Raw genomic sequence first — 27969 nt, 5'->3', positions numbered from 1 at the left:
GGGTTCTATTGTTTCCTGACTGAAACACATTAATACTGTTATCATTAATCAACTTGAATACAAATGGTACATTTAAAGGTTACATGATACTTATGATTTTTTACACATTTTGCTCATGGAACAATGATGTAGCCATGAAACCTTGAATTTGAAGTATTAGGTGCCATGGTTTTATAAATACGTGGTCAGATTCATAGCTACTGAGGTCAAGCCCTCTATATTTTTGGATGTTTATTTGAATCTTTATTCAACCTGGGAGTTGTTTATTTTATACATGTGAATTGTAATCAATTGTAATCAACGGTTTTCGTCTGTTTTTAGTTGAGTCTCACCTTCAGGGCTGTCAGAAAACACCACTGCTTGTTAACCTTGAGGTAACCTATAGGAATGTGGACAAAGATTATTGGCTCTATTTTTATCCCTCTCTCACTTTTACTACCAAAACTTTACAAGTGGGTCACTTCACAAGAAAAGAGCTGGATATCAATCAGTCACCGGTGACTTAGTACATTGTTTGCAGACGGTTGAGGGAAAATAAAATGACAGCTTTTCTATTATGGATTAACCCGATGGGTATTTTATTGACTGATCATGAAAACAATTAGACATGCATATTACAATAACCAAGAAGAGCCAGAAGCAACAACTTCAAATAATGTTATGTGTTAATTAGTGGAGGCTGAATGCTTGGATTATATAAACAATTATCAAAACAGCTGTCGAACTTTTTTTGGGTCAGCTGACAAATGATTACTCAACCATAACCATAATAGCTTCATTTGCAGCTTGATTCTGAGTAGTACAATCTTTAAGGCCAGCCAAAACATTATATGAAACATTAATTCCCAGTCACTTAAAAGGGTTTTTTCCCCCAAAAACACTGATTATTGGAATTTTAAAAAGTCAAATTTAGCTCCAGTCCAGTTTTGTATTTTTCAGTGACGACACTCTCCAATCAATGGCCGGCAGTCTGACAACATCACATTTAGTATCGGTAGCTTCACCAGAGCAGGTACTAAAAAAAGCAACAGGGACCAGTTACTATCCTTAATGGAAAACAACCAAACCAAGTCGAACCGAGCCATGCTAGAACTGTATAGTGAAAAACATAAGATAAAACAAGTCAAAATAAACAAAACTTCAGTTCCAGTTTGAGCTATCTTCCATTTAATTGTGGCTAGTCATAATTCCAGTTGAAAATGTCTTGAATTCTCATAGAATTATGACAGTCAGACACTCAGTTATGACTCAGTCAAAACTAAGGGTGCATGAATTAAAACAATTAATCTGATATTAATGGCAATTCCCCATGATACAACCTGGTGATATCGCGATGTGTGATAATATCGTTATTGGCGTGTGTGTTGTGACAACAATGTTGTGTCCTGCTAGTTTCGGTTTGTTCAATATCCGGTAAGTTTTTCGTCCTACTTCTCCTTTAAGCGCTGAAAAAACCCCGTCTATGACGTCAGCAGTAAAACCTGCTACGGCTGGGTGTCTGTCCGTCGGCCACTGAAGTGAGTTTGGCGTGCTAAATCTGTCGGAGTTTTGCCCCTCTCTTGTCAGTCGTTGAGTGTTTTCGTCGTGTTTTGTGTTATTGTTTTTGAAGCTGGCCCTGTAGTCGATGTATGGGGTGTGTGGGAAAAGTTCCCGAGGAGCTCTTTAAGGAACCGGTGAATGGCGGACAGTGGAGATGGATCAAGCTAACTGATAGCTGAGTTGTTAGCCGCGAATCACAGGTCAAGAATAGGCTCGTGCTAGCATGCTAACAGCAAGCTAATTTAGCATACCATCGGTTAAGTCACTCTTTTTAATCCGAACCATCCAAACTACTGTCGGGTTTTCCTCGGGCCTGGCTGTTACACTGTGGGGTGATCGTAGAAAGACGCCAGCTAACCACAGAGGAAGAGGCGGTCCTGTGTTACAAGAAAAAGCCCGAGGATTTTTATGTTGTTGTTGGCTGCTGTTTATCTCTCAGCACCGACCAAGAAGAGCATGTTGTCCAACACACAGAACCAACCACTGTTTCCGAACTCGGCGGGGCAGCAGAATCCGGCGGGGCAGCAGAACCCACAGGTTCAGTTCCTCCCCTTTCACCCCAGACCCACCTTACAGATCAAGAAGAACGCCATAACAGACGACTACAAGGTGACCAGCCAGGTTCTGGGACTGGGCATCAATGGCAAGGTTCTCGAAATCTTCCAGAAGAAGACTGGAGACAAATACGCTCTGAAGGTATGTTATATTTGACTAATACCGTCGGCAGAAGTTCAGGCGGTCTAAACAGTGCAGAACTGACGCAGAGCCAGGAAATCCGGGTATTCTGCAAGAAATTGAAGCAATATAACAGGACGTTTGGTGTCCAGGTCAGGGTCACAGGAAATATACCAGGGCTGCAATGATAAAATTAAGTTAACAGCCAACTATTTTGATGGTTATATATTGTGTCTATTCTTTAAATTCATACAACTTCTCTGATTTTCAGCTTGATCAATGTGTTTATCTCCTGATTTATTTGCTCATGTATGACAAAGAAACCAGAATAAAATGAATGAATTATGTTTTCGTAAATGAAACAAGATATTTGAGGAAAGACTGACATTTTATTGACCAAACAAGTAATCAATCAAGAAAATAGATGCATTAATCAATAAAGAAAACTATTATCGGTTGAAGCCAGATGTCAAAGAATTTGATGAAATCTTAATCATTAGATTAAGAATTATTTTGCGCCCGATTATTTGTCTATTTAAATTTAGTAAATATGACGTGGGTCATTGGTCACTCAATATTTGCTTATATTCTGTCTATCAAGTATTCAATGTTTGCTGAGAGTCTCGGGAGGAAATTTTGTTATGCTTGCATAATGACAATAAAGAATCTTGAAATCTTGAAATCTTGAAGTAAAACAGGCTAACACCTGGCTTTTGTTTGCTATAAACAAGCGACATTCACTACCTGTTAAAACAACACAATAGAGAGGGTACTAATGGTTACTTTAATCATTATTGATTAATATGCCAATCCTTTTCTAGTTGATTTGTTGCCTTGGCATAAAGTTCAAAGGTGTGAAATGTTTTGTTCACAAACCAAAGATATTTGTCACAGAGGAGCTAAGAAAACAGAGTGCATTTACATTAAAAAAACGTTTAAATAACTTTTGTTTTATAATATAAAAGACACTCAAGTTATTTATTGGTTATTGAAATAGTTGGCTGTTTACAGTTTGCTAATTTCTTTTCCCTCGTCTTTATTTTGGCATTATAGTCGAGGGAATCTTTTATCAGCGATGCTATGGTGCACTCCGTTCATGCATCAACCTTAAAATCTTTCAATTGCTGCTGAGTTTGAAAGAAATTGAAAAGTAAAATATTCAGGAAAAGCTCGTTTTGGTCTATGTGCATTTGTAGTTTTTATTAGCAGTGAGCTTGTTTACTTATTCTAATGAAGCAGAAACTACTTCTCATGTCTTTTTGTGTTGTGTTCACAACTTTCAGTTTTTACCACACAATATACAGTATCTGAAATAGGACGAAATCACAGGGGGCACAGGCTGTTTCGATTTTTAAATTGTTCCTCAATCTGCTCAAGCTATTCTGCATCACATGATGAAATAGTTTTGCTGTCACTAGTCCCTATCACTTGTGATAAGATTAAATGTCTGATAAGCAAATTCTGGCTGATAGTTTCATCGCTCTGATTGTGCTTCGGATTTAAATTAACTCAGGGCTTTATTGGAAACTACCAGTTTAGATCATTTACTGTATTGGTCATTTGCTGACTAAACAGGATTTTTCGTGCCTTAATAACACAGCAGCTTTTTTTTTCATAATACAAATTTATTGTCATACAACCATCCCCCTGTCTCTCTCGCTCTGTCACGTGGTTATTTAATTCCCAAATTGTTGCGCATAAGCTAAAACTATCCCATGGCCAAAAGGAAATAAATCGGGCAGGCAACCGGATGGTCACTGGTTCAAATCCCGGTATGGGTCAAGGGCTGGGGTGTCCATGAGCAAGGCACCCAATCCCCCATTGCTCTCCAAGTGCAGATAAGTACGCCCCACTGCTCTTGTGTTTGGCGTGTGTGTAAAAAGGACAGGTTAAATGCAGAGGTCAAATTCACTATCACTAATTGGTGTGTGTGTGTGTGTGTGTGTGTGTGTGTGTGTGTGTGTGTAAAAATAATTCTACATGGATGAAGCTGGTTAGAGAAGATGTATGCATTTCATCTCTACTATATGCAGTTATACTAAGCCTGGCTGATATGGCGTATGAATAATATCCTGATATTTTTTAGGCTATATCCAGATGTATGAGATATATCTGGATATAAAGCTGCACATAGATTGTTTCTCTGGACTCATGAAAAGTTTTCTTTTGAAACGTTTGCATTTCTCAGTGTCACACTGTAAATACACTATCTAAATGTCTACTGTTGATGATCTGTGTCACATGCTTAAAATACAAATATTACCTTTATTTAAGGTAATGCTTGGTTTATTTCTTTGGCTTTTAAATGTTAAATTAATTATATTTACATGTTGGAAACAACAAAATTGCCTCTAAACATGGTCAAATTTTGCTATCACACAAATGGGCTTCAAATTAAAGAAGTGACTTTTTAACCAGCCAGAAAGGCGTCACAGATACCTTATCACAATATGATAAAAAAATCTATGGTTTAAACAATTACTCGATGACTAAATTTATCTAACTATTTTGGTAAGGTGTTTTTCCTTTTTTTTTTCAAGAGTAAAAACAAATCTTCAGATTTTTCTTATTTGTGAGTATTTTCTGGTTTCTACAAACAAAGAAATCATTAAAACTGAATAATCTTTGGTTTGTGGACAAATCATTTCCAACTTTGAGAAACATTTTTCAAAACATTCTGACATTTTATGGACCTAACAATTACTGGATTAATCGAGAAAATAATCAACACATTAATAGATCTGACTTATAAGACTTAAAGTAATCCATTTGATTAAACAAATCAAATGGATTACTCATTGTTGTTCAACTAGTGTTTAATACTCGGCTGTAGTAATTGGCTTGACATCAAGGAAGATGCATGGATATCCTTATGAGATGAGAGTTTAAATCTACCACTGAAGATGTAACACTGTTGACATCACTGTCTCATCATCACAACCTGTTAACATCTGTCCTGTGTGATCTAATCACATGCAGTCAGACAGCACTAAGTACAAGTCTGAACGCTCTGATCACAAGAACCACATTTGGATGTGGTATGAGGACACATGTTGACTCATTCCTGGGCACGCAGGAACGCAATCTGTCCTCAGGAAAGATAAGAGCCCACACGTGGTCACAGGAGAAGCATCCAGGACGCATGGTAATGCCGGGTGTGAACAATGACACAGGACAAATGTTATATCCATGTCTGAACAAGGCAAAAAAATGGTAAAACAAAAGTCACTTAAAAACAGCGTGTGAACAATAAAAACATTGGTTCATTTAAAACTACACAAACCCCATTAAAAATGGAAAACAGCAAGAAAAGGCTATGTATCAGAGCAATGGGATTTATAGAATATAAGTCTTAAAACTTTGTGGTGAATGTTATAGTGTGCGTCACTCCAGACAGACACATCTGTGTGCTCCGTCTCTGATGTCTGTCATTCTCTGGCATGCTGACAGTCATGATTTAAAGGCTGTGCAGCCACAATGCGATTTATATAGTCTCTTAATATCCCATTTAAAAACTCTAAAACCCAATAATCTGGATTGTATTCTGCTGGTGATGTTACTCCAATGAAATAAGATTTATAGTTGGGATGGTAGCTCAGTGGTAGAATGAGCCTCCTTTTAACTGGAATTGTGGGTTTGATTCCTGGCTCCCGTGTCCTTGGGTGGGACACTTAACCTCACATTGCTCCTGATAGCTGTGCGTGAAACGGTATGAAATAGTACTGTGAAATTAATCGAAACTTGTGTTTCAATTATGATTATGGCCCTAAACGATGGCAAAAACAAAATAATCGAAACAAATCGATTATTATAAAACGAGGGCTCTTATTCTGAAAATAGTGCTTTTATTGTATTTTATTTATTTTATCTTATTGAATAGACTTCCTGTCCCACTCTTTACCCATAAAACAGTGTTGCCAATTTAGCGACTTTGTTGCTGTATTTAGCGAGTATTCAGTCCCCTCTAGTGAATCTTTTTCAAAAAAGAGACTAGCGACAAATCTAGCGACTTTTTTAGGCGTTGTTAGAGACTTTTGAAGACTCTGATGTGAAAGCACGTATCGTTCTTTAGGTCTTTGCACACCGGACGGGACAAAAGTGTGAATAAATTGGATGGGAATTATGTATGATTTATACACACCATCCCACTGAAGCTCCATTGCAACCCCCCTCCACACATGTTGTATTTGTATTATACGTATTTATATGTATTATCAAGCAATCCACTGCTGTGTTAAATGTTTTGACTGTATGTCATCAACAACACTCTGAGTGCGACATAAAAAACAAAACAAGAATTGACAGAAGAAAGTTAATTTGTAGAGTTTTTTTTACTCGCTTTTTGTCTATTCCTCTCCTACAGTGTCCATTACAAGTAAATACACATAATCAATTATGTAAATTAGGCGATGATGTCATTTAGTGTCTTCTAGCGACTTTTAGGACAGCCAGTAGCTACTTTACCTCGCTGAGGAGTAATCGTTCGAAATGATTGCAATTGCAATTTTGACCCACATAATTGTGATTATGATCTTTTTTCCTTAATCGAGCAGCCCTAGTATGAAGTGTGATGGAAAATACACTGCACATAGCAGCATTGTGTGAATGTGTGAGTGAATGGGTGAATGACAAAAACTGTAGTGCAAAGCAGCTTTGAGTGGTCATCAAGACTAGAAAAGTGCATATAAATACAGACCATTTACCATTCACTTCTGTAGTGCATAAAATGTTTGAGAAAAAGCTTGTACTGAAATATTAAAGCAACCATACATTTACATGATGTACTTAGTTCTGAGTCATCATGTTTGGTTCAAACATATATTTTTACTTTGATAGTATTCCACACACTCCAGTTTCATCTCTCCTCTGCATCATATCCCATGTACTTAATTAGCATGAAGGTGAAACGGGTTAAATTGCATTTATAATAGTCTTAAGAAATTCTGAATGTCTTATGTTTCATTTATCGCACCCTATAGAAACCCTGATAGTGATACCTCTTAAAAAGTTGGTGCTGGCATGTTAGTTTGATATCTTATCCTTCCTCAAGTCTTCTCATGCTCTTGAAACAGATGGTAGGCAAACAGACTGAGACCTTTATGAACTAATGAACTAATGCCCTTTTGTTCCTGTCGCTGACGTCAGCTGAGTCAGCCCTATCTCATAGTTTCCATTTATTAGGGTTGTATTATATGCTAGGATTAATAATGTGCCTTCCTGTGACATCACCTTTTTAAAACGTATACGTTCACTAGGAGGACCCTAGTTTTATGCTAACAAGTGCAGTTAATAAAGTGACTGTTTGTGGGGACTATGAGAAAAGTCTAAAAGATCCTCAATTGAATAATTTACTACAAGGCTTTGTACCTTTGTGTGGACTGGACTGCCTTTTAAATATCCCTCCTACTCCCTCCCTCCCAAAGGATTTGAAGCCTCTCCTGGTGCCATCTTACAGTGAATTTTTATAGACTAAAGAAAGTAGTTTATGTAAGGAGTGATGAGGTTATGACAACATAAATGACCAGAAACGGCATGTTTGTGTGGCCCAGCTACAGCATAGGGATGAACGTCAGATGTCAGATGTCAGGAAGTTAAGGTAAAAACAAAAAGATGCACAGGTTCTGCATGATTTTACAACTATGTTTTTTTTGTGTCTTCAACTTTGGCTTCATAAACCTAATACATATACAATAATACAAGCAGTACTTTTATACCTGCACTGCCATTATTGTCTAGATCAGTGGCTCTCAAATTTTTCATACCAAGTTCCACCAGAGAAAATATTGAGCTCTCAAAGTAACACCATAATCGGCAACATTAAAATGCAGTGGTGTGAATTAGAAAAAAAACAAAATAATTATTGTTTTTATTCTGAAAATAACACTTTTAATGTTGTAATGTGTTTGACCTCCTGTCATCTGGCAAAAATAGAATACAGGCATTCAGTGGAATCTCTGGATTAAACACGCAGCATGAGTTCAGACACTGGTATAGCCAAATCAGATTGAGATGGAGAGAGATAAAATCACTGTAATTCTGATTTAATAAATTTGTTTGTTAATCGTTTCTATTAACTCTGGTCAAAATTCCTCAGCTCCACTCTGATCACATACCCTGGTATATACAGTACAACAGTATTTCGGATTTACACACACCACAGTTTGAGAACCACGAGTCTAGATAATTTACAGCATATTGATGATATTTCTGTGCTGCTTCCTGCATGATCTACCCTTGTGCCTAAGGTGTTTCCCTGGACTTGGACTTATGATCACTTCACGTTTTATCTTAAACATTGTTTCCACATTACATTTTTCATATTCACAAAACAACTCATCCTAATAATTTTAGGGATTTTTCCAGTGTGTAACCTGCCTAATCTTGTGAGAAATGCAAACAACAGGCCATGAAGTTTTGAAGTGATGACTAAGTGTAGGCAAGGTTAAAGACCAATAACTCCTAGTGTAGTGTATTACATTACATTACGTCATTTAGCAGACGCTTTTATCCGAAGCGACTTACAAGGGAATTAAGTACAACCTGCCAGGGGTGGAGTTGAACTTGTGACCATGAAGTCTTTTGCACACAGGGTACCGGTCTTAACTGCTGAGCTACCCCACCCCGTAGTGTAGTTTTCTTCATCTGGACTGGAACTCTGCAAAGTATCTGTTGATTAGGTAATCCTGTGCAGTGTGGCTCAGTAGTCTGGCCACATTTTTTGGAAGACGTTGAAATTGTGTTTCCTGAAATTTGTGAAAGATGTGCAGTGAAGCAGGCGCACCTGTCAGGGGTTGGCTGAGAAAAGAGGAACTGTAACTACTGGCCATTGTTAAATGCTGTGTTAAAGTCATGATTTTGCACTGACACCCATTACAAACATATGGACACATACTCATTATGTTGTAGTATAATGGTAATAACAGAGAAAGGACACACATCTTTTAAGTGACCCTTTTTTTACTTTCTTTATCACAGAAAAATGACGACTCAAACTTTGGCACAATGTAACTGACATACAATGAAGAGTGTTCACACAGGTGTGCGTATTATGACACAATATCACACGCTATGAGGAAGAAAACCGTACTCACTCGTGTGTTGCTACTGCTGCTTCTCTGTCACAGTGATCTAACAGGCAGTACTGGGGACACAAATGCTGCCTCTTAAATATTGCATTTGGACTGTCTGTCTGTCTGTCTGATTAAAGGTTAACACAGTGATACCGAAGATGAGCAATGCCCATTCTTCAATCATGAGAGAAAGGAAGGAAAAGGAGGGGGAGGAGAGGGAGGGAGGAAGGAAGAGTTTCTGTGGTGGCCTTCTTTGAGTTGTTTCTGATGATGGCATCAACTCTGAGTATTTGTTTTCATATAAACTGAATGTCTTTTTGATTTCAACTTGTGGCTGCTGTGTGAAGTTTATAATGGCCTCTTCTGTTTTGTAAACAAATTTACAAAAAAAATAACAGTTGGATTAATCGATAAAAAGCTGAGAATGTTAAATAATGCTGTATGTTAACATGGATTACCATTTACCTTGTTACCGTTCCTGTACTGGGCAGGCGTCTTACAGTTATGAACTCCCATACTTTTTATTGGAATCAAACTAAAGGATTTGATACAAAGTTATTTTGTTTATTTTTTTTGCTGAAAGTTGGCCTGGTAAGGAGTTGAAAAGAATCATATCAGTCTTTTAAGGTTTATTTTAATAGACCTTTAAAAAAAAAGCAAACTCCTTCAGACGAACCTTGTTTCCATGTTACTATTTGTTCATAACACACCCAAATTCAAACCACACAAACATTCCCTTGGCTTGTGCATGCTTACAGGATTGCTTGAATAATAGCTTGTGTGATGCACATGTAGGGTGTTAAATCATAAAATACAGAATTGAACTTTGCAGTGGTTGTAGGTAGGTCATGCTGGAAAGACTAGAACTCTTGTGACCATTAAAGGAACCATATTCATATTCCATATTCAAGTCATAGATTTTTAAAAACTGTTGAGTAATCGGGCACAGTTTTGCATTAACCTTTACAAATAATATCACCTCAAGATCCTTGTGAATTTGTGCAAATAATAATTTAATGTAATTTATAAAGAATTTTGGATTAGAAGTTCAATTCCATGTGTCAGGCTGGTGGGACTATTCTCAAAAGGTGTTAAACATTAGCTTAAGAAAAAACAGTTTTGACTGACATTTGTGTGGTGTTGTAATCTTCTTTTTTCTTTTCTTTTTTAAAAAAAAAATATGATTTACTGGATACTGGTCTGTGTTTGGTCCACGCATTGATCTTATGCCTTTCTTTCTATCAAGGGAAAAGTGTTTAGAAGGATGTGGTGTTGCGGTTGTTTGTAGATGATGAACCCACACCAAAGCTATCCAAACGTAACTGTGGCACTGAGAAATTTCCAAGCTGACACGGCAGTTAGTCATGTGCTAAAACAGCATGTTTATGAATGGCTTTGAGCACTTCCTTAGTGATTTTGCAACAGGAATTTAATTTATTCGTTGGACCTGATGTCAGCGATTTATTTTCTGTGTACATTTTCTTCCGTGTGATCAGTTCTCTAATAAGGAAACAAAGTGGTTGCTCAATGGGAAGTGACTGTTTTTCTACTCCGGAGTTCATTCATTCAACATGCTCTCCTACGCCTCAGCAATGCAGCCAGTATACTGTACACATTTGGTGACGGTGCAGAGACAAGTCTTCAATAATCAGAAGCTGCAACCAGCCCAATATGGCTGGGATTGGTTATGAAAGTTGTCAGTTTAACACCAGTTACCTAATTGATTTGATTTAATATTTGTAAAATGTGTATTATTTGTGAATATGTGGTCTAAAACGTGTCACCTTTTACCAAATTATTTTTGTTCAATGAAAGGCTGGATGTCAGTCGTATTGTTCCTGTAAACCGCATAAAAAAAAAGCCACTTGAGCTCACTGTGTTTCCTGGTGTTAAATTGTTGCCTGGTAACTTGTTTGTGTCTGGCTGCCGTAGTTTTTTTTAGTTTGTGTTGGACAACATGCTTTCCATATTCACACATGTAAATACATGCGATAAGTGAAAATACAAATCACTGGTTCACGATCTTGACCCCTGTTATAACAAAGCACCTGAGAGAACATCAGTCTGTCAGAAGGGGATTTATGTAATTATAATTATTGTGTGTAAATAGAGCAGTCAGTGGGGATGGCTCAAAGCAAAGGGGCAGCAGAAGACCTTAAAAATAAATCCAAATCTTCTACTCTCCTTTTATGACCAACTATCTGTTATTTCTTGCCATTTGTCTTTGTCCCTGACAACCCTGCTGTTCCTCTTAAAAGACTACTCCGTGCACTTTTTTCTTTCCATGCACAGCTCTACCCTGTATGAGGAAGTGAGATTGCTACTTCTGGGCTGTGGTCATATCACCCACACCCACCCTTTAAAAAACAAACAAAAAAAACAATAGCGTTATTCATGGACACTTGCTGGGTAAAATAATTCATTTGCCAGTTGCATGTCAGTCGTGGCAGGAGGGGCTTTATTTTGTCAGGTGATATCTTCATGAATTTTGAATTATTAGATATGATTTTAATTTGTTTGAATTCCAGCTCTGTCTCAGTTTTATCGCATGATCAATGCACCACTGACAGTTGGGATGTTTTATACTCACCCAGCCAGTTGTACCAACTGTTGGCAGTGAAACGAAAGATTAAACACACTTGTGCTGTGTTCTTTGTTTTTATTTTATTTTATTTTGTCAGCTGTGTGCAATTGTAAATGGACAGAAGTACAATACCCTTTTCCTTATTACTAGTAATATTTGTAATAGGGAAATACTATTCCATAGGATACTGTTCATAGTTTGTATATATTCACTATATATTCATGATTTTTACAGTTTTGTTTATTATTTTTTTGATCCATTTGTCTCTCCATCCATTGATCCATCCATCTGTTCCAGGGCTGCAACTCAATTAATCTGTCAATTATTTCGCGATTTGGTTTCTGGTCCAGAATATGTCGGCAGAAGTTGTACGGTTTTGCCAATCACTGTTTCCGAGACCAAAATTTGTTCACAAACCAAAATGGTTTTATTTTTGTTACATATAATAACAATGTAACAAAATAGTACATATAGTATAGTAAAGAAACCCAGAAGATTTTCAGAAGCTGAAAGATTGAAAAAGTTGTAGAGATAATGTATTTTGTTTTTGCACTTCATTTTGTGTATTTGTTATATTTCTTAGCCTTATTGTATTTACCTAGTCTATTTTTGTTATTGTTTACCCCCCCCCCCCCCCCCCCGGACTGCGCCCGGACTGTCTGTCTGTGTGCTAATAGCAAATTAATATCTCGAGTCTTCAATTATGCAGCTCTTGAATTCACTTCACCTTCAGTTGAACACCACTTCTATAACGGCACTGAAAAGCTTAACATGGTTTTTCTTATGAAGGTGAATCCTTGTCTCACAGCAGGCTTATTAACTTAACGAGTCGTACCATAATCAAATCACTGCCCAGTTGTTCATATGCATTACATCTAAACCTACTGAAGGCCATAACCTCAAAACCATGCATTAACCCTTAAATAGCCCTTTGAAGATGAGACCAGAGTGAATGTCATCAGTTTCCCAAATTGTCCTCACCTCTAAAGTCTAAATCGATCCTCACAGAAAATAGACACACATGGGCACACGCACACGAACACACATATTTACACAAACATGTTTGCAACTCTGAGTTCAATAAACAAATCACGTGGGGGCAGCCCATGGCCAAGTGGAAAGGGAACTTGGCTTGTAACCGGAAAGTCGCCGGTTCAAGTCCCCACCCCTGAGGAAGGTACCCAAACCCCATTGCTCCCTGGGCGCTACTCAGTGTGGCAGCCCACTGCTCCTAATTCTAGGATGGGTCAAATGCATAGAAATAATTTCCCTAAGGGGATTAATAAAGTATATATTCTATTCTAAAGCACACACATACCTACAGAGATGCCTCTTTTGATAGTTTATTGTTAACCCTTTTTGGATTGAGCCTTAACCTATCACCCCAAAATCGATCCTGGCCCTTTCCTCGGCATGTGGAGGATGGGAGCTCTGTTAACTTTAAACCCACTACGTCTCCCACTGTCCTGCCCTGGGCTTCGGAGCTTTTGTGTTGACTTGAGGAAATGTATTGTTTGTCCATCTGCCCCCCCCCCGTTATCTCCCTCCTTCTCCCTAAGCTCCACTGTTTGGCCTCAAAGGGCCAACAGCAGATGGGGGGGCTATGCAGCCACATGAGCCACCAGCAGGAGAGGTGAAGAGGGCATTCAAATCTATGCCGAGTGGAAAGGAATTGGGCTTGTAACCGGGTTGGATTGCTGTTTCAGATCCCAAAATAAATGGGAGGGTTGAGAAAGGAAGGGCATGTGGCGTAAAAAATCTGTCAAATTAAATATGTGGATCATCCACTGTGGTGAAACCTAGAGCGTGAGCAGCCAAAAAATATGGCATTCAGATTTGCAGCTTCTGCAGTCAAGTAGAAACTTTGTGGAAACTTACGATTGTGCTCCTACCTTTGTCATAGTGTGCCACAGAATACAATAAGGCTTTGCATACATGCATTAAACATCAGTAAAAAGTGTAAAAACATGGAGATCATTTTGAGTTCCTGCAAGTATCCCCTTAACTGCTAACTGGGAAGCTGCAGCATCTGGATGCTAACTAGTGCTGGGCGATATTGGCAGAACATTTTTTTTAAATTTATTTTTATTTTGATGATATCGATATTTAGCCGCTATCCTTTAAAACAATGTGAGTTATAACTGAATCAACATGACTCAACTCTTATTTACAGTTTAATTTTTGATATTATTTGAAAGAAACAGAAGCCTGTCAACTTGATTGGGATCGAGTGTGGCTCTCTTTCATGTATGTTATTACCAGCTGATGAGAACACAGTGCACAGCAGCGCTGGACGCTGTGTGTTTGTACACATGATGTTTATATTATATGGCACTTTTCTTCTGAATGATGCAGCGAGGGTTTGTTGAACCTTGCAGGTTTACTGGGCTTATCTTGAGATGAAGGAGTTGGCGTCTCCATGTTTTCTCTGGCAGGGAAAGTGCTCGCGAGTCTACTTTATATTTTGCACAATATGGAGTCTTGCTTAAAACTATTGTTTTCCTGTAAAATCAAATTGATGCCTGTAAACAATATTTCCCTTTGCTAGAACATTTATGACCCCAAAAAGAACAAAATTGCGGTAAATAGAAAGTCGGATGGCTTAAACTGCTTTGAATTGACGTAAACTCTGCTGGCGTATACAAAAAAGAGAATAAACACTAATTTCCCCATCACACTAAGGGAACCTTAGATTGACCCTTTTTGCCTCAAATTTTCGAACTCTACACACCATCCCAGCTCAGCTGCTTCACCTGTCATCTGTGTTGAAACACCCCCGTAACTTCTGCGTAGTGATTCATGTCAGTACCTGATATGAAGTGATCACTCTACATGCAGAATCCATTGCTTGTGGGTTCTTCTACACTCGCATTGAGTGTGTTCCACCATCTTTATTTTTTATGAATATAGCTGATGAGTTGCCTGATACATATGTCTATGGATTTGAACAGTGTTGTTTCCTGCAAAAAATTGCGTTTTGGTTGTTTGACATCAGCTACTGAAGCTCCAACATTTACAATGTAAAGACTAAAACATGTGACTCAGGATTACAGGACGTCATTTCTGTCCTTTACCTGAAGTGTCCACAGGGTCACGTGCCTATTAAGGCGTGTTTTTTTTCACTCTGAGTCTGCTGTGATACAGGAAGACCCACCCATGTTTGTTTTGCCCCAAAGGGTGATTGAACTACTGAACTGAGTTGTGTGATCAGTGATGAGATAAAGCAAAGGAGAGCAGCACTGCACCATAAAGCTCTTCTTGCTTACCTGGATAATTGAGGTTTGTCGTAAAATACTAAAATGATAATATCAGCACTGACACGTTGTGGTCTTGAATAATTACAACATTTTTGGGTTCATTTCAGCTCAACATCCCTCTCCTCATCCTACCCTTCCACATTTGTTGGAGAATCTATGTAGCCCTCAGTTAGCATCACAATCAAAAAGATGTTTAGTTTGTTTATTGTGTGCTATTTCTAAAAACATGGTCCAAAATGGCAGCCTCCGTAGAGCCGACTGGCCCCTGATATAAATATAAAAGGCACATTCTGTGGTAATGAAAAAAAACAACAATTCATACAGTCAGGTGATTATACACAAATGAAAATAGTTTCATCCGGATTTTACACACTGGACCTTTAATGAATAAGAGTTCAAAACCACACTTAAGGTGTTGGCAGCAAGTAGGTACTATTGCAGGGAAAGTGTTGCTAGTTGGTAGCTACCTTGTGAAAATGCTAATCATTTCCCATAAAAAGCCTGAATGTTGTATAATAATAAACTATGGCAGCATGATAGGGTGATCTTTAAGGCAAGGTTGTTCAGGTGATTCACAGGGACACCTTGGGTCTGCAGCAGGGATGGTTGCGCATGTTTAGAGTCTGTCATTTGTTCTCCTGTTGTGTGAGAACTATTCAAGGAGTGAAAGGGAAGAATATGCCTAGGTGCAGTTGAAGCTATGAAAGAGTCTGCCTGCTTGTGAGGATGGTTCATATTCAGCTTCAGTTCTTCGTGTTGTGTCGTGTCTATCTGTCCTTTTATGTAGAGGCAACATTGCCCCAAAATAGTTTTTTAAACATGTTGGTTCTGTTTCATTATGAAGTGAAGCAGTTGTAGCTGATGGGAAAAGCTTGATGGAGGTTTAAATAAGTTTTTCTCCACCATCCAGACACAACTTCAGACACAGTTTTCTTGACTCATGCCTCAAGTTGACCATGCTGCATCATGTCATCTCATTTCCTTTGCAAATTTTTTACAAGTAAACCATTTCATGTGTGTATGTGAAAGTCCTGAACGTTTTGTGTGTTTGGCCAGACAACAGAGAAGCAACTCTGAATCTCCCAGCTCTGGTTTCCCACTGTAATGGAGCCCACTGTTGTGTCGTGACCGTGGGTAGGATTGGAATGCAATACACAATGAGACGGACAGTCGATGGTTTAGTGTCAAAGCTACAAGGCTACATTCTTTCCATTGACTGACAAGGATATTCTTAGTGTTTCACATGAGGGGATGTGTTCTGCATCATATAATTGAGTTTATAAACAAACACAGATACACAGCATATTTCCAGTTGATGTTTTGCCAACACACTCACTAATTTCCTACTGCGTTATCCTCCACAAGGGTAAGAGGATGTGGGGGGAGCACCTTGGACGGGTTACCAGTCCAAACTGGGATTTGAACCATTGACTGCCCTGTGACCCAAGTTATTTCATACACTCTTTTAGACAGACTTTAATTGACCACGCACCTTTCTTAATTAGGCTCTCCCGCTTGTGAAAAAACAGGGCACAATTTTAAAAACAGACTTTGATTAAGATCATATTTAGTATCTTTGAATGCTAGCTTGGTGTGTGCATGACAACACCTCACTTTTAACTAACCTTTAAGATACGTGGGTAATGTAAAGTTTAAATGTATAAATTTAAAGGGCTGAGTCTTTCTTCGCTCTTCAAACAAGCTTCATGTGACAAAGGGATTTTATTTCTACTTATACCAATGACTTAAACACCGTAAATAAGTTGAATGTCACTAAAAACAACTGTGCCAGTTGTAGTTGTCCTCAGATGCTTTTCATTATGTGATTGTTTATATACCTTGATAATTGACATTAATTGATTTGTGATTCATAAAATCTGTGAATGGATGGGATAATTGTATGATACCAGAAAATGTTTTGTAGTAGCATGGTGTACTGATATCATGTCTCATCCAGAGGGTGCTGTATTCACAACAGACTACTTTATGAAAAACAAAAGATAAAGTGATTTAACATTCTGCCAGTTGGTGGCAGCACTGCACTGCTGTCTTGTCGGTCCACTCTTCATTTAAGCTGGTAGTTGCATTCAGTTGGTCTCTGGTTTTCTTTTATTTTATTACACGGCCAGTTTTGCTTAAAGGAAATAAACTGAAGTAATGACAACCTTGAAGTGTATTTTAGAGTTAGCAGTAACATAGCAGGGTTAGCATATATATAGCATATATAAAAAATAGCAGTAACACTGCTATTTTTTATTTGATGTGAACCAGGCTCACCCACCACTTTTGTCTTCCTCTGCAGATGTTGCAGGACTGTGCCAAAGCCCGTAGAGAAGTGGATCTCCACTGGAGGGCGTCACCTTGTGCCAACATTGTGCGCATCATTGATGTCTATGAGAATCTCTATCAGTCCAGAAAGTGTTTGCTCATTGTCATGGAATGGTGAGTGAGACACACACACACACACACACACACACACACACACACACACACACGACTTCAGAGGACATTACATTGACTTACATTCATTTCCTGGAGACCTGCTCTAACCTTACTACTGGTGTAATCTTCTACTACTTGATTTTTGTCCCCATAACATAAGGAATACCAGGCACACACACACCAAAATACCTGTCTTTGTGTGGTTATGTTATGGTTTGTTTAAGTTGAGAGATGAAGTGAAAGTGTAAGCTACAGCATTTCCTGGTGGGAAGCACATTTACCTGGGTCAGTTATTGTAAATCACTTTTGTGTGACCTTAGTAGAAAATGACCCATTTCCTTTAAATGCTCATTATATATTTCACGCCTTCGCATTTCCATGTTCAAGCACCTATAACCACCAAACCCACATCTTGCACACGTGCAGTCATTAGGTCTGTGCTAAACTTTGTAAGTCAGCAATAGTGGACCCGACTTCTGATACACTCACATGCAAGAATATTGTTGGTGATGACTAATTTCCTTTTGAAAATGAACTTGAATGAGAATTATGAAAAACAGTTCTTCTGATGAAACAAAAATGTTTCCTAGAATTTCACACTTTGATGACACAATGAGATTAAAGTACTCTTGTTTTCCACTACAGAAATTGGGTCAGTTTGATGACCCATATTTTGTTGTTTAGGATTTCTCCGATGTTGTGACACTATATTATTATGCCATGTCACATTGATAATGCAGGAAGTTCAATGAAGTCAAAGACACAGGATGACCTGCTCTCTGACCCAGTATCTATTTGTGCTGCGTAATCGCAACATACTATCTTTTACTGAGTGCGGAGTGTGACAAATGACACACATTTCAGGTCAATGCAGTTTTCTGAACCGTTTCAAATAAACAAATGCACATGTTCCCATCTTTGCACCATCGGTGTGTTCATCTTAAAATGACGTGTGCGTTCTTGAAACACTGTACAAAGTGCATGTGCAGTGGTTTGAAGTAGAGATGTTTTGAGAACTACTTTCCTTGCCAAAGTCAATTCTTACATATAACCTTTTTTGACCTATACTGTGTAACACATCCAATCCCAGTGCATTTAAAAGCAAATTCTAGACTATATTTTACTATATTTTGAACATGCATGTCCACATCAAACCCTCTGGTTCCCTTTGTGATGCTGTCCCGCCTCAATTATTTAAAGAGGTCTTCCCTATCATAAGTCGGTCAGTTTTTGCCATTATTAACAGCAGTCTGTCTTCTGGTGTGGTGCCTGCAAATTTTATCCATGCAGTCATGCAAACCCTGATTAAGAAACCGGGTCTTGATAACTCTTGGTCTTGGCAAATGTTTGGCCCATTTCCAAGCTGACATTTCTCTCCAAAATCTTAGAAAATTGTTTATAGTCATCTGAAGTTATTCCTGGACGAGCAGGATACCCTGGAGGTTTTTCATTCTGGATTTAAAACCCTTCATAGCACAGAATCAGCGTTGTTAAAGGTCTTCAGTGACATCTTATTGGCTTCTGATTCTGGTGACGTTGTTATTGTTGTCCTGCTTGACCTTACCACTGATTTTATGAAGGTGATGTTCACAGCACCTTCCGGTCATATTTGGCAGAGTGTAGCACATCTCTGCATCTTTTGCTTAAAGCGTACTGTAAATTGGAGGGCTTGTTAATTGAAAAACCAGGAAGTGACCATACATATGGTCATTTCGCACTAAAAGTGACTCTTCTTTTTTTTACTACATGCACAATAAATAATGAATCAGTTTAACATATTTATGATCTTGCAATGAAACAGCTGATGTGTATGAATTTTCATTTCCCTAAAGACTTGATATTTCATGTCATCATATTGTGCCTGTTTCTTAGGTGTTTCCACACTGTACATGTGATGTATATTAGATGTGAACGAAAGTAGATCAGAATGTGCAAGGGTGTTGGTGTTTGTGCTATGATAGTGTGAGATATGCGATCACATGGCTTTCATTCTCATCATAATCGAGTCTTCATTGCACTGAGAATTCACACCTCATCTCGAGGCATTTTCAGAAATGCGGGCAGGGGTCAGGGTTTGACCAGTGTCGGGAAACAGGCCTGCACTGTTTGATCGTAGTCTCACTTCTATTTATTAGTAAGAAATAGAAGTAGGTGCACATTTACTTTTACTTTTGCCTCTGAAGCCTGTCACACTTTGCCTGTTGGATTGCACATTGATATCAGAATACGATGGCTGAGACTGCTGTCAGTTTCTCAGTATGCAAAGTGGAAATGATTAATTATGAGATGTTTGTGTGCTGTGGTTTAGTACAGCCGCCTCACAACTCCACCTCTGTGGGTCCTATTCACACATTGTAACGCAAAAATGCATAAAGATGCCTGTAATACCTTTTCAGTCACACACGCACAAATTTGCACCTGAAACTCATACAGTCATCCTGAGCAAAATGACAAAATGAAACTTAACATCGAAGAGTTTTTCCAAACTCCATCCAATTCAGGTTAATAACTATTATCTTTGTATTTGACTGTAGCAGTTTGTTTTATTCTGGAGTGTTTTTGATCTACCCGTGTAAAATATCTTTGTTATTTAAGGAGGCATGAGTGTTTTGGTATATTGTGGGATCCCAAGTGGTCATTTTGTTTAATACACTGGTTTAGTCTTAGATATAACAATGCAACTTGTCTTTTTTTTAAGTCAAATTATACTAGTATCCTAGTGCCACCAAACCATAATCGAGATGTCTCTCTGTGCAGAGATGCCAGATTAAGTACCAATTTACGCTAAGCGCTCTTACTACATATCCAGCTTGGTAATGTCAAACCTTATGTTGCCTGGGACAATACATGTTGGCCAGATGTCATTACTTCAAATCCAGATATTTGTGCATTTTTGACATTAGTTTATTATAAATAATTTTCTTAATTATCAGTGACATTTGATAACATTTGCCAGTCCTATATACCAGGCTGGTACAAACATACTTTCCTTAAGTCTTAAGAAAAAAATAAATGCAAATGTAACCTTGAAAGTAAAATGTTTCTTGTTTTATTGTGTGGAGTTGAGCTCGCAGTCCCTCATTGATACAGTATGTGTGTGCTGGAGTGGATATCGAGAGAGATTGTAGATTTGTCATTATTTTTCTATAGAAAATTTATTTTCTGAATTAAAATGAGACGACTAGAGTCTTTGCTTCTCACTAAGTGAACTTGGGTTTTAGTGGTTGCCAACCCAAAATTTCAAAGAATTCAGGAATTTTTGAAATGCATTGCATGTGAGATGTCTTTAGTTTAGCGTACATCAGGTATGTACTGGTCATGCACTTTCTCAAGAAGAGCTGAATAAGGGCAACATGTCTATGTGTGGAAATCCTCTTCATTTTGGAGCTAATGAACCCTCTTGGATGAGAAGTGAATCATCTTCATGTATCTGCAGCCATGTTTAGTAAACCTCAAGTGAACCTGTTTTTTGTGACCTTGGATGACTGAGAAACTCCAGAGACCGCCGGTTTCAAACACTAATCGTCTATGTTGGTCAACCAACTAACCCTAACCACACCACCATCTCTTCCAGCACGTCCTGTTTGCTTGGAAGCCACTTGGTTATTTTTCACACAGCTGAAGAAAAGTTAGGCTTGGTGATTAATTCCGTTATTCTGCCCAAACATATAACGTAGTGGCCCAGGCGTGGGTTTTACATCAAGTCATACAATTTCTTTGCTCATTTTTGTTCACTTTCTTTGAAACTGCCTGTCAATAAATAATTACTTAACTCAATTTTCTTTCTTGTCTTTGTTCCAGTCAGCGCTGCACATCCCCATGAATGTGTCTGGTACTGTGTAGCGAGTAGAGAGACCACCTGTCCTCTCCTTTCATAATTCAGTACATAATTAATCTGTCGTCACTTTAACTTTTTCTTTTCATATGTATTTCTAAACAATTAAAATCAATTACAAAAAGCGACTGTCATACATACTGTATGAGCATTAGTACATAGGAGGGCACATGTACTTGACCTAGGTATCAGAAAATAGACGAGTAAAGAGTTTATCTTTATAAAAATCTTTGATCCTGACTCAAGTAACCCCTGTAATCCTGACCCCTAACCCTAACCCTGACTTTCTTTTCCAGTATGGATGGCGGGGAGCTTTTTAGTCGTATCCAGGATAGAGGAGACCAGGCATTCACAGAAAGAGGTAACTTAACGATTATTTTCACCGATTAATCTGTTGTTTATTTTCCCGAATTCCCCAGAAAGCTTGTTTTTAAATATTTAAAAAAGAAAAAAACCCCAAACCAATTATCAAAGTAGATAATAATCACATGAGGCACTGACCCCTGCTAAAGATCACATCTAAGCTGCTTACCGTCATGTATTGTTTACATGTGACATTATTATGTGTGGTTTATGTGGCCTCCAATCGTCACAGCTTTTGTGTCTCTTTACTTCAGAGGCATCTGATATCATGAAGAACATAGGGGAAGCCATACAATTTTTGCATTCGATCAACATCGCACACCGAGACGTCAAGGTTTGTATCTTAACTTCACACCGAGAATTAGTTTTTAAACGATGATTTCCAGAGCTTGTGGACTCGTGTCTCACTCTTTTTTTTTTTTTCCTTCTTCTCGACTGCAGCCAGAGAATCTACTGTATTCCACAAAGAGGCCCAGTGCTCTGCTCAAACTCACAGACTTTGGCTTTGCCAAGGAAACCACCTCACACAACTCGCTAGCCACTCCCTGCTACACACCCTACTATGTTGGTAAGAATTTAAATGCAGGATTGTGTTCTGTGATGACTGTAAAGTCATGCACAGTTTAATCGAGCTAAGGCCGTAGTCTTGACTAAGGCAGTCGGACAACTTGTCGAAGTGAAGATTTATGGCTGTTTTCATCTGACTCTGCCTCCATAGTTGGCGATGTATCTCTCTATAAGCTAGTGCATATTGAATACGTTTACTGTTGACTTTTACATCATAGAAAATCAAACAGAACAGTGAGATTGATCATGCTTTAGTACTGTATGTTTCGTACCTGCTGTACATGTTAATAGTGATACAAATTAGCTCGAGCGTAGCCCTTGTGGTTGCTGTGTTGTCCGAAGAAAGACACCAGAGCCACCGCTTTATGATTTCCAACAGTACTACAGTTTATATGTTGCACGCCGCATGTTTGGCATCTCTGCTGTTAAGACATTTCTTTAAATAATTTCCTGTTATCGCTCTCCTTCTATTTTCAGCTCCAGAGGTTCTGGGCCCAGAGAAATATGACAAGTCATGTGACATGTGGTCGCTTGGAGTTATCATGTATATCTTGTAAGTGATCTTGTATCTCTCTCCTCTCTTCCTTTCATTCTTTATTGAATGCACTAACTCATATTACTATGTTAAAACCCCTCACCAGGTTGTGTGGTTACCCTCCCTTTTATTCTAACCACGGTCTCGCCATTTCTCCTGGGATGAAGAAAAGGATCAAGATGGGCCAGTATGAGTTTCCCAACCCTGAATGGTCTGACGTATCAGAGGAAGGTAAACCTATGTTTATGTATATGCTGAAAGGTTTTGAGTTTTTGAGTTCAGATGTGGCAGCCATTCAACAGATGGATTGAAAACTGAAATCAGAAGAACTATTCATTTGTTTGAAATGTGATTTAAGAGCAACAATGTAAAAATTCACATGACACACATCTATGTATTATTGTTGGATTAAAGTACAGTACTTTGATGCGAGTCAGAAACAAGAATTCATGACAGTACTGTTTCACAAGCTTCTGCACCCAAAACTGCCAAACGGCACATCTCAACTTTCTGACCAGGAAATTGAAACTAACTGATTTGCTACTGTTAGTCAAATTCTCCACAGATGAAAGTGATGTCTTGTTTCCTGAGTGATAAATTAGTTTTTGAAGAGGGGGAAAAAACAGAACAGAATGTAATAGTCTTACGATTGCATGATTGTTCCAATCACCTCTTTCGTAGTAGGATTTCTAACGTCATAATCTTCTAATGTCATGAACTTTAAGAAGTTTCTTAAAGGCTGCTTTCACAAGAACAACTATGCCTGTGTTCCTCATGTACGGCTACATGTATATCTGCTAGAGAACTACAAGGCGTTTTTATACGGTCAACTAGTCATCGATTACAGACACGATTAGTTGACTAATGGATCACACAATCACTCAATAGCTGTCTTTAGCTACCAGTGTTAATTTTGACTGCAGATTTTGATTTAGTTTTAGTTATAGTCTTAGTCTTATGACTGAAATACCATTTAGTTTAGTCATCTGAGCTGTTTTAATTAACTAAATATAATTGTATTTTAGTTGACTAAAATACTATCTATTAATGTTATTATTAAGGTTTGAATTTACACATATAACATTTTAATTTGATTTAAATCAAATACAAGTCTTTATTTGTTTCAATTTGAAGACCGTTAAACATGGACTTATTATCTTCAGCATGTCAATTGGTATTTCTGTTTAAAATCCCAAATTAGCACTGTTGGTGCTTTGCATTATTGAGTATGCTTTACTGAACCTTTGCATTATGTTTCCTTGTAGCAGACTTTTGTCCTCAGTAACATCGTGCTTGATTTTCCACCATCATGTCGTCTCTTCTCTTTCATTTTATGCCACTTTTCCTCACGTGTCGTCCTCCTCTGCGTTGACTTCCGAGCAGATGGACCTCCGTACCTCGCAAAAAGATTAGTCTAATTAGACTGGCTTCTCTTCCCAGTTCGTCCCGCCATAACATTTTCGTAGTAGTTTTTATTCGATGATGAACGGGTTAGTGGATTTTGTCATAGTTTTTGTCAGTCGAAATTAACACTGGTCCACAGTGGGAAAGCCATGTGATGATGTTACCAACAAGAAGTAGGTTCAAGGTTCAAGGTTTAAGGTTTTTATTTGCCATTTGTGCTTAAACAGATAGTCCAGGCACATTGGAAATCTTGTGTGGGTTCTACGAGTCAGTTGTAGGAGACAGAAACACAAACTTAAGTATAAATATAAAAGTATAAAAGTAGACCTCAAATTAAAATCTATACAGAGTATAAAAAATATTAAGAAAATGTAGAAGAAGTATTTCATTATATTCTACTTGTACTTTCACCCTTTTTAATTAAATTTACATTTGCAGCGAAACAGCTGATAAGGACCCTCCTAAAAACTGAACCAACCCAAAGGATGACCATCACAGAGTTCATGAATCATCCATGGATCAATGTGAGAACATGAACTCTCTTTTGGATCAGTTTCACACCATATGTTTAGCTCAGTTCTTCAGGCTTACTGAAATAAGATCATCCTTTTCTGTGTTTCTTCCTAAAGCAATCAATGGAGGTTCCACAGACCCCACTTCACACCAGCCGTGTACTAAAGGAAGAGAAGGACACGTGGGAGGAGGTCAAGGTGAGCACATGTGCTGTGGGTCAGTAGCGAGGGTGGGTCGCCTTCCAACTGGAAGGTCGAAGGTTCAGTCCTAGGCCTCTTTAGTACAAATGCCGATGTGTCCATGGGCAAGACTGGGCAAGAATGAATGGCTATCAACACTTTAAAAGCCCTCTGTAGATGCATTACTTTGCATTATGTTGAGAAGTTTACAGTTGTATCAGGAAAAAAAAACATTTAATGAGACATCTAACATGTACTTTATGCTTTTAGGTCCTTTCGTTGACATTTATACACTCATTGCCATTATTTAGTCATAAAAGATTAATGCCGTTGTAGATATTACGTAATTAAAAAGCTAATATATGCAAAAGGAGAAGATTGACTTGGGGCAGACATCATCCTCTGTCACCAGAGTGCAGCAAAGCACTGGACTGGTCTAACAAGCTCGTCATTTTCTTGTCTCAGGAGGAAATGACCAGTGCCTTGGCAACAATGAGGGTTGACTATGAGCAAATCAAGATCAAGACCATTGAGGACTCGTCCAATCCACTGCTAACGAAACGGAGGAAGAAAGCCAGTCACACCATGGCGGACCCGCAGTCCGCCACCCACTGAAAGATGCACGTATGCATGCACATTTAAAAACAGGTTGTAAAAAGGAAGCAATAACTTGTCGACACATGATCTGCATTGCATGGAGTTTCCCAGTGTTTTATTTTTTCATGGCAAAATTCTAATGTTTTTTAGGAGTGTTTGTTTTTATTACTCTACCATTTTAATGAATTCACCGCTCTGCTCCAGCAGAGAGGGCGTGTTGATCTGTGTTTGTACACCAGAGAAGAGATTAAAAGGAGAGGAGAGGGAGTCAGTGAGATCTCCTCTCTTCTCCTTTCCCAAATATCAGGTTGTGCGCGCTCGGAAGGGCTTGGATGTTGGAAGAGAACTCGAAGCCTTAGCATTAGCAGTAGCTTTTCACCCCACAGCCATGTTCTAGCTCTAGCCCAAATTCTGTGAATGTCACGTGAAATGGCTAAATCCCCAAAAAAAAAAAAAAAAAAAAAGCAAGGGAATACATGGGAAGTATGCAGATGTATTTTGAACTGACAAGCAGAATGTAAGGACCCTGTCCCTGACCCATTGGAATTAGCCGGAAGTAGTCACTCATTGATTTGGATGGGGGGTGTCGGGTTCAGTTTGTCTTTGTGAATGTCGAACAGAGGCCTATGCACTCACACACAGAAGGGCCATGTGCCATTCAGACGCAGCACCTCACTCACGGTCCCTCTCTCCTATTTTAATGTATGCTTGTTTTTCAGGTACATAGTTTTAGGGCAGAGAAGGAGGGCACGTTTCACAACAGAACTGGGCTCCACTTCCTCCTGCATGTAGCTCATAGGAGAGGAGGAGACAAAGGATACTGTATTTTTTCATGGATTTTATGAACATTTTAGCATAGGCCTTACTGAGTATTGCTAAACCAGCAAATTATTTTTAACCCCTACCTACCATTTGGTTCAGGCATTTACCAATGTTATCCTTCAGAATTTATAACATTGCCAGATTATATTTCAGGTCAATGCTATGCAGACGTGTCTGTCAGCTTGAAGTTCTGCTAGGGCCTTTTTGTTAATGTCAATTTCTGTTTGCAGACGCGTCGAGCAACAGTAAGGTGACTTTGTGTGTTTTATGTAAGCAGTAGCGCCCTCTTTGGGAGTAAATGGTTCCGATTGGTCATTTTATTTTTAGAGTTTACTGTTGGTTACACCAGCTCAACCATCAGGAGTCTCAGTGAGACTAAACCAGGTGTGTTTCCGGTGTTATCCTCTCCTCCACACACTTCCTGGAGGACTAATAGAGGAAGCAGAAAGTACTGAAGAGCCGTCGCTCTTCCCCCGAGCAGAATCTGACATACCACCAGCAAACTGTTGTCACATTCAAATGTGGTGTGACGGACAGTTCCTCCTCTTTTCAGCTCACTTGGGATCATGGGAAATAGCTGTGTTTTTGTCTGTATGGTCCACTTCACTTGTAAAATCACACCCACATTACCTGTCGTATCGCACCTACAAATCTCTCACTGTATACATTTTCGTTGAACATGTGGGGAAATGTTCCCTATGGGTTTTTTTCTTCTCCTTTTTTTATTTGTCTGTTTTTGTTTTTATCCCTTAACACTTTTCTGCAGTGGAGGCACAGATGTTTTTTTTTTTCTCTCCCCTTTCATTGTTCAGCTCTACCTGCCGTACTTTCTGCTTCAGCTTTGGATTAAAAAACACATAACGCACAAACCTGCTCACTCCTTTCTCATTGTTTTATGAAGTGTGTAAAAAGGAAACTAGTACATACTCTATGTATTGTTATTGTTATTATGGCAACTAACAATTATTTTCAGTATCAATTAATCTGTCAATCCATTGGTTTTGTCCATAAAATACCAGAAAATGATTTAAGATTGTTCTCTTCTCATTACTTTATTATGGAGCAAAGGAACCAGGAAATATTCACATTAAAGAAGCTGAAAAATATGAATTTGTTTCAATGAATAATCAAAATAGTTGGCAATTGATTTAGAAATCTATTTTATTGATAACAGTCAGTCTTTTTTCTGAGTAACATGCACGTTTGTTTCAGAAGAATTCAGTCAAATTCATTATCCTACTGAAAATGTAAAACCTGTCATCTTTGTGTTTTAGGTCTGTGCTGCTAAAAATATACAACCCGTCAGTGTGTCTCGATCAAATCCCTAAGGTGTCATTTGAGATGTAAATGAGAACTTCACATTTGGCTCACTGTCTCCACATCTAGGGCATTCTTCAGCTTAGTCACAACAACCCCAGCTATGACTCGGGTTGTCGGGTCGGCCTGGGATTTGTGGCTGAGACACGGAGTGCACAGACAACTCGTGACAAACCTATCGTCCTTGCTGCTTGCATGAGTGACTCCTGGAATATACGCATTTGCGTAGTAGAGCTGCACGTTAGCCTTGAGTCAACACAAGCATTTGTC

The 27969-nt window shown here is 38.5% G+C and overlaps 2 protein-coding genes across 2 annotated transcripts in view; both read left to right on the top strand.

Moving 5' to 3' along the window:
• rassf5 (Ras association domain family member 5) overlaps positions 1-27969 on the top strand; it is a 97625-nt gene that overhangs the window by 68008 nt on the left and 1648 nt on the right. The gene's annotated exons all lie outside the window — the stretch shown is intronic.
• On the top strand, positions 1466-27408 carry mapkapk2a (MAPK activated protein kinase 2a). The gene is made up of 10 exons (XM_058631923.1): positions 1466-2235; positions 17428-17567; positions 21699-21763; positions 22020-22099; positions 22207-22333; positions 22810-22885; positions 22974-23098; positions 24710-24795; positions 24901-24981; positions 25429-27408. The coding sequence occupies exons 1-10, from the start codon at positions 1948-1950 to the stop codon at positions 25576-25578; spliced, it is 1218 nt and encodes a 405-aa protein (XP_058487906.1). The 5' UTR covers positions 1466-1947; the 3' UTR covers positions 25579-27408.

The sequence above is a fragment of the Solea solea genome, chromosome 6, assembly GCF_958295425.1.
Source record: "Solea solea chromosome 6, fSolSol10.1, whole genome shotgun sequence".
NCBI classification, from domain to species: Eukaryota; Metazoa; Chordata; class Actinopteri; order Pleuronectiformes; family Soleidae; genus Solea; species Solea solea.
This window is presented reverse-complemented; position numbering and strand designations above follow the sequence as displayed.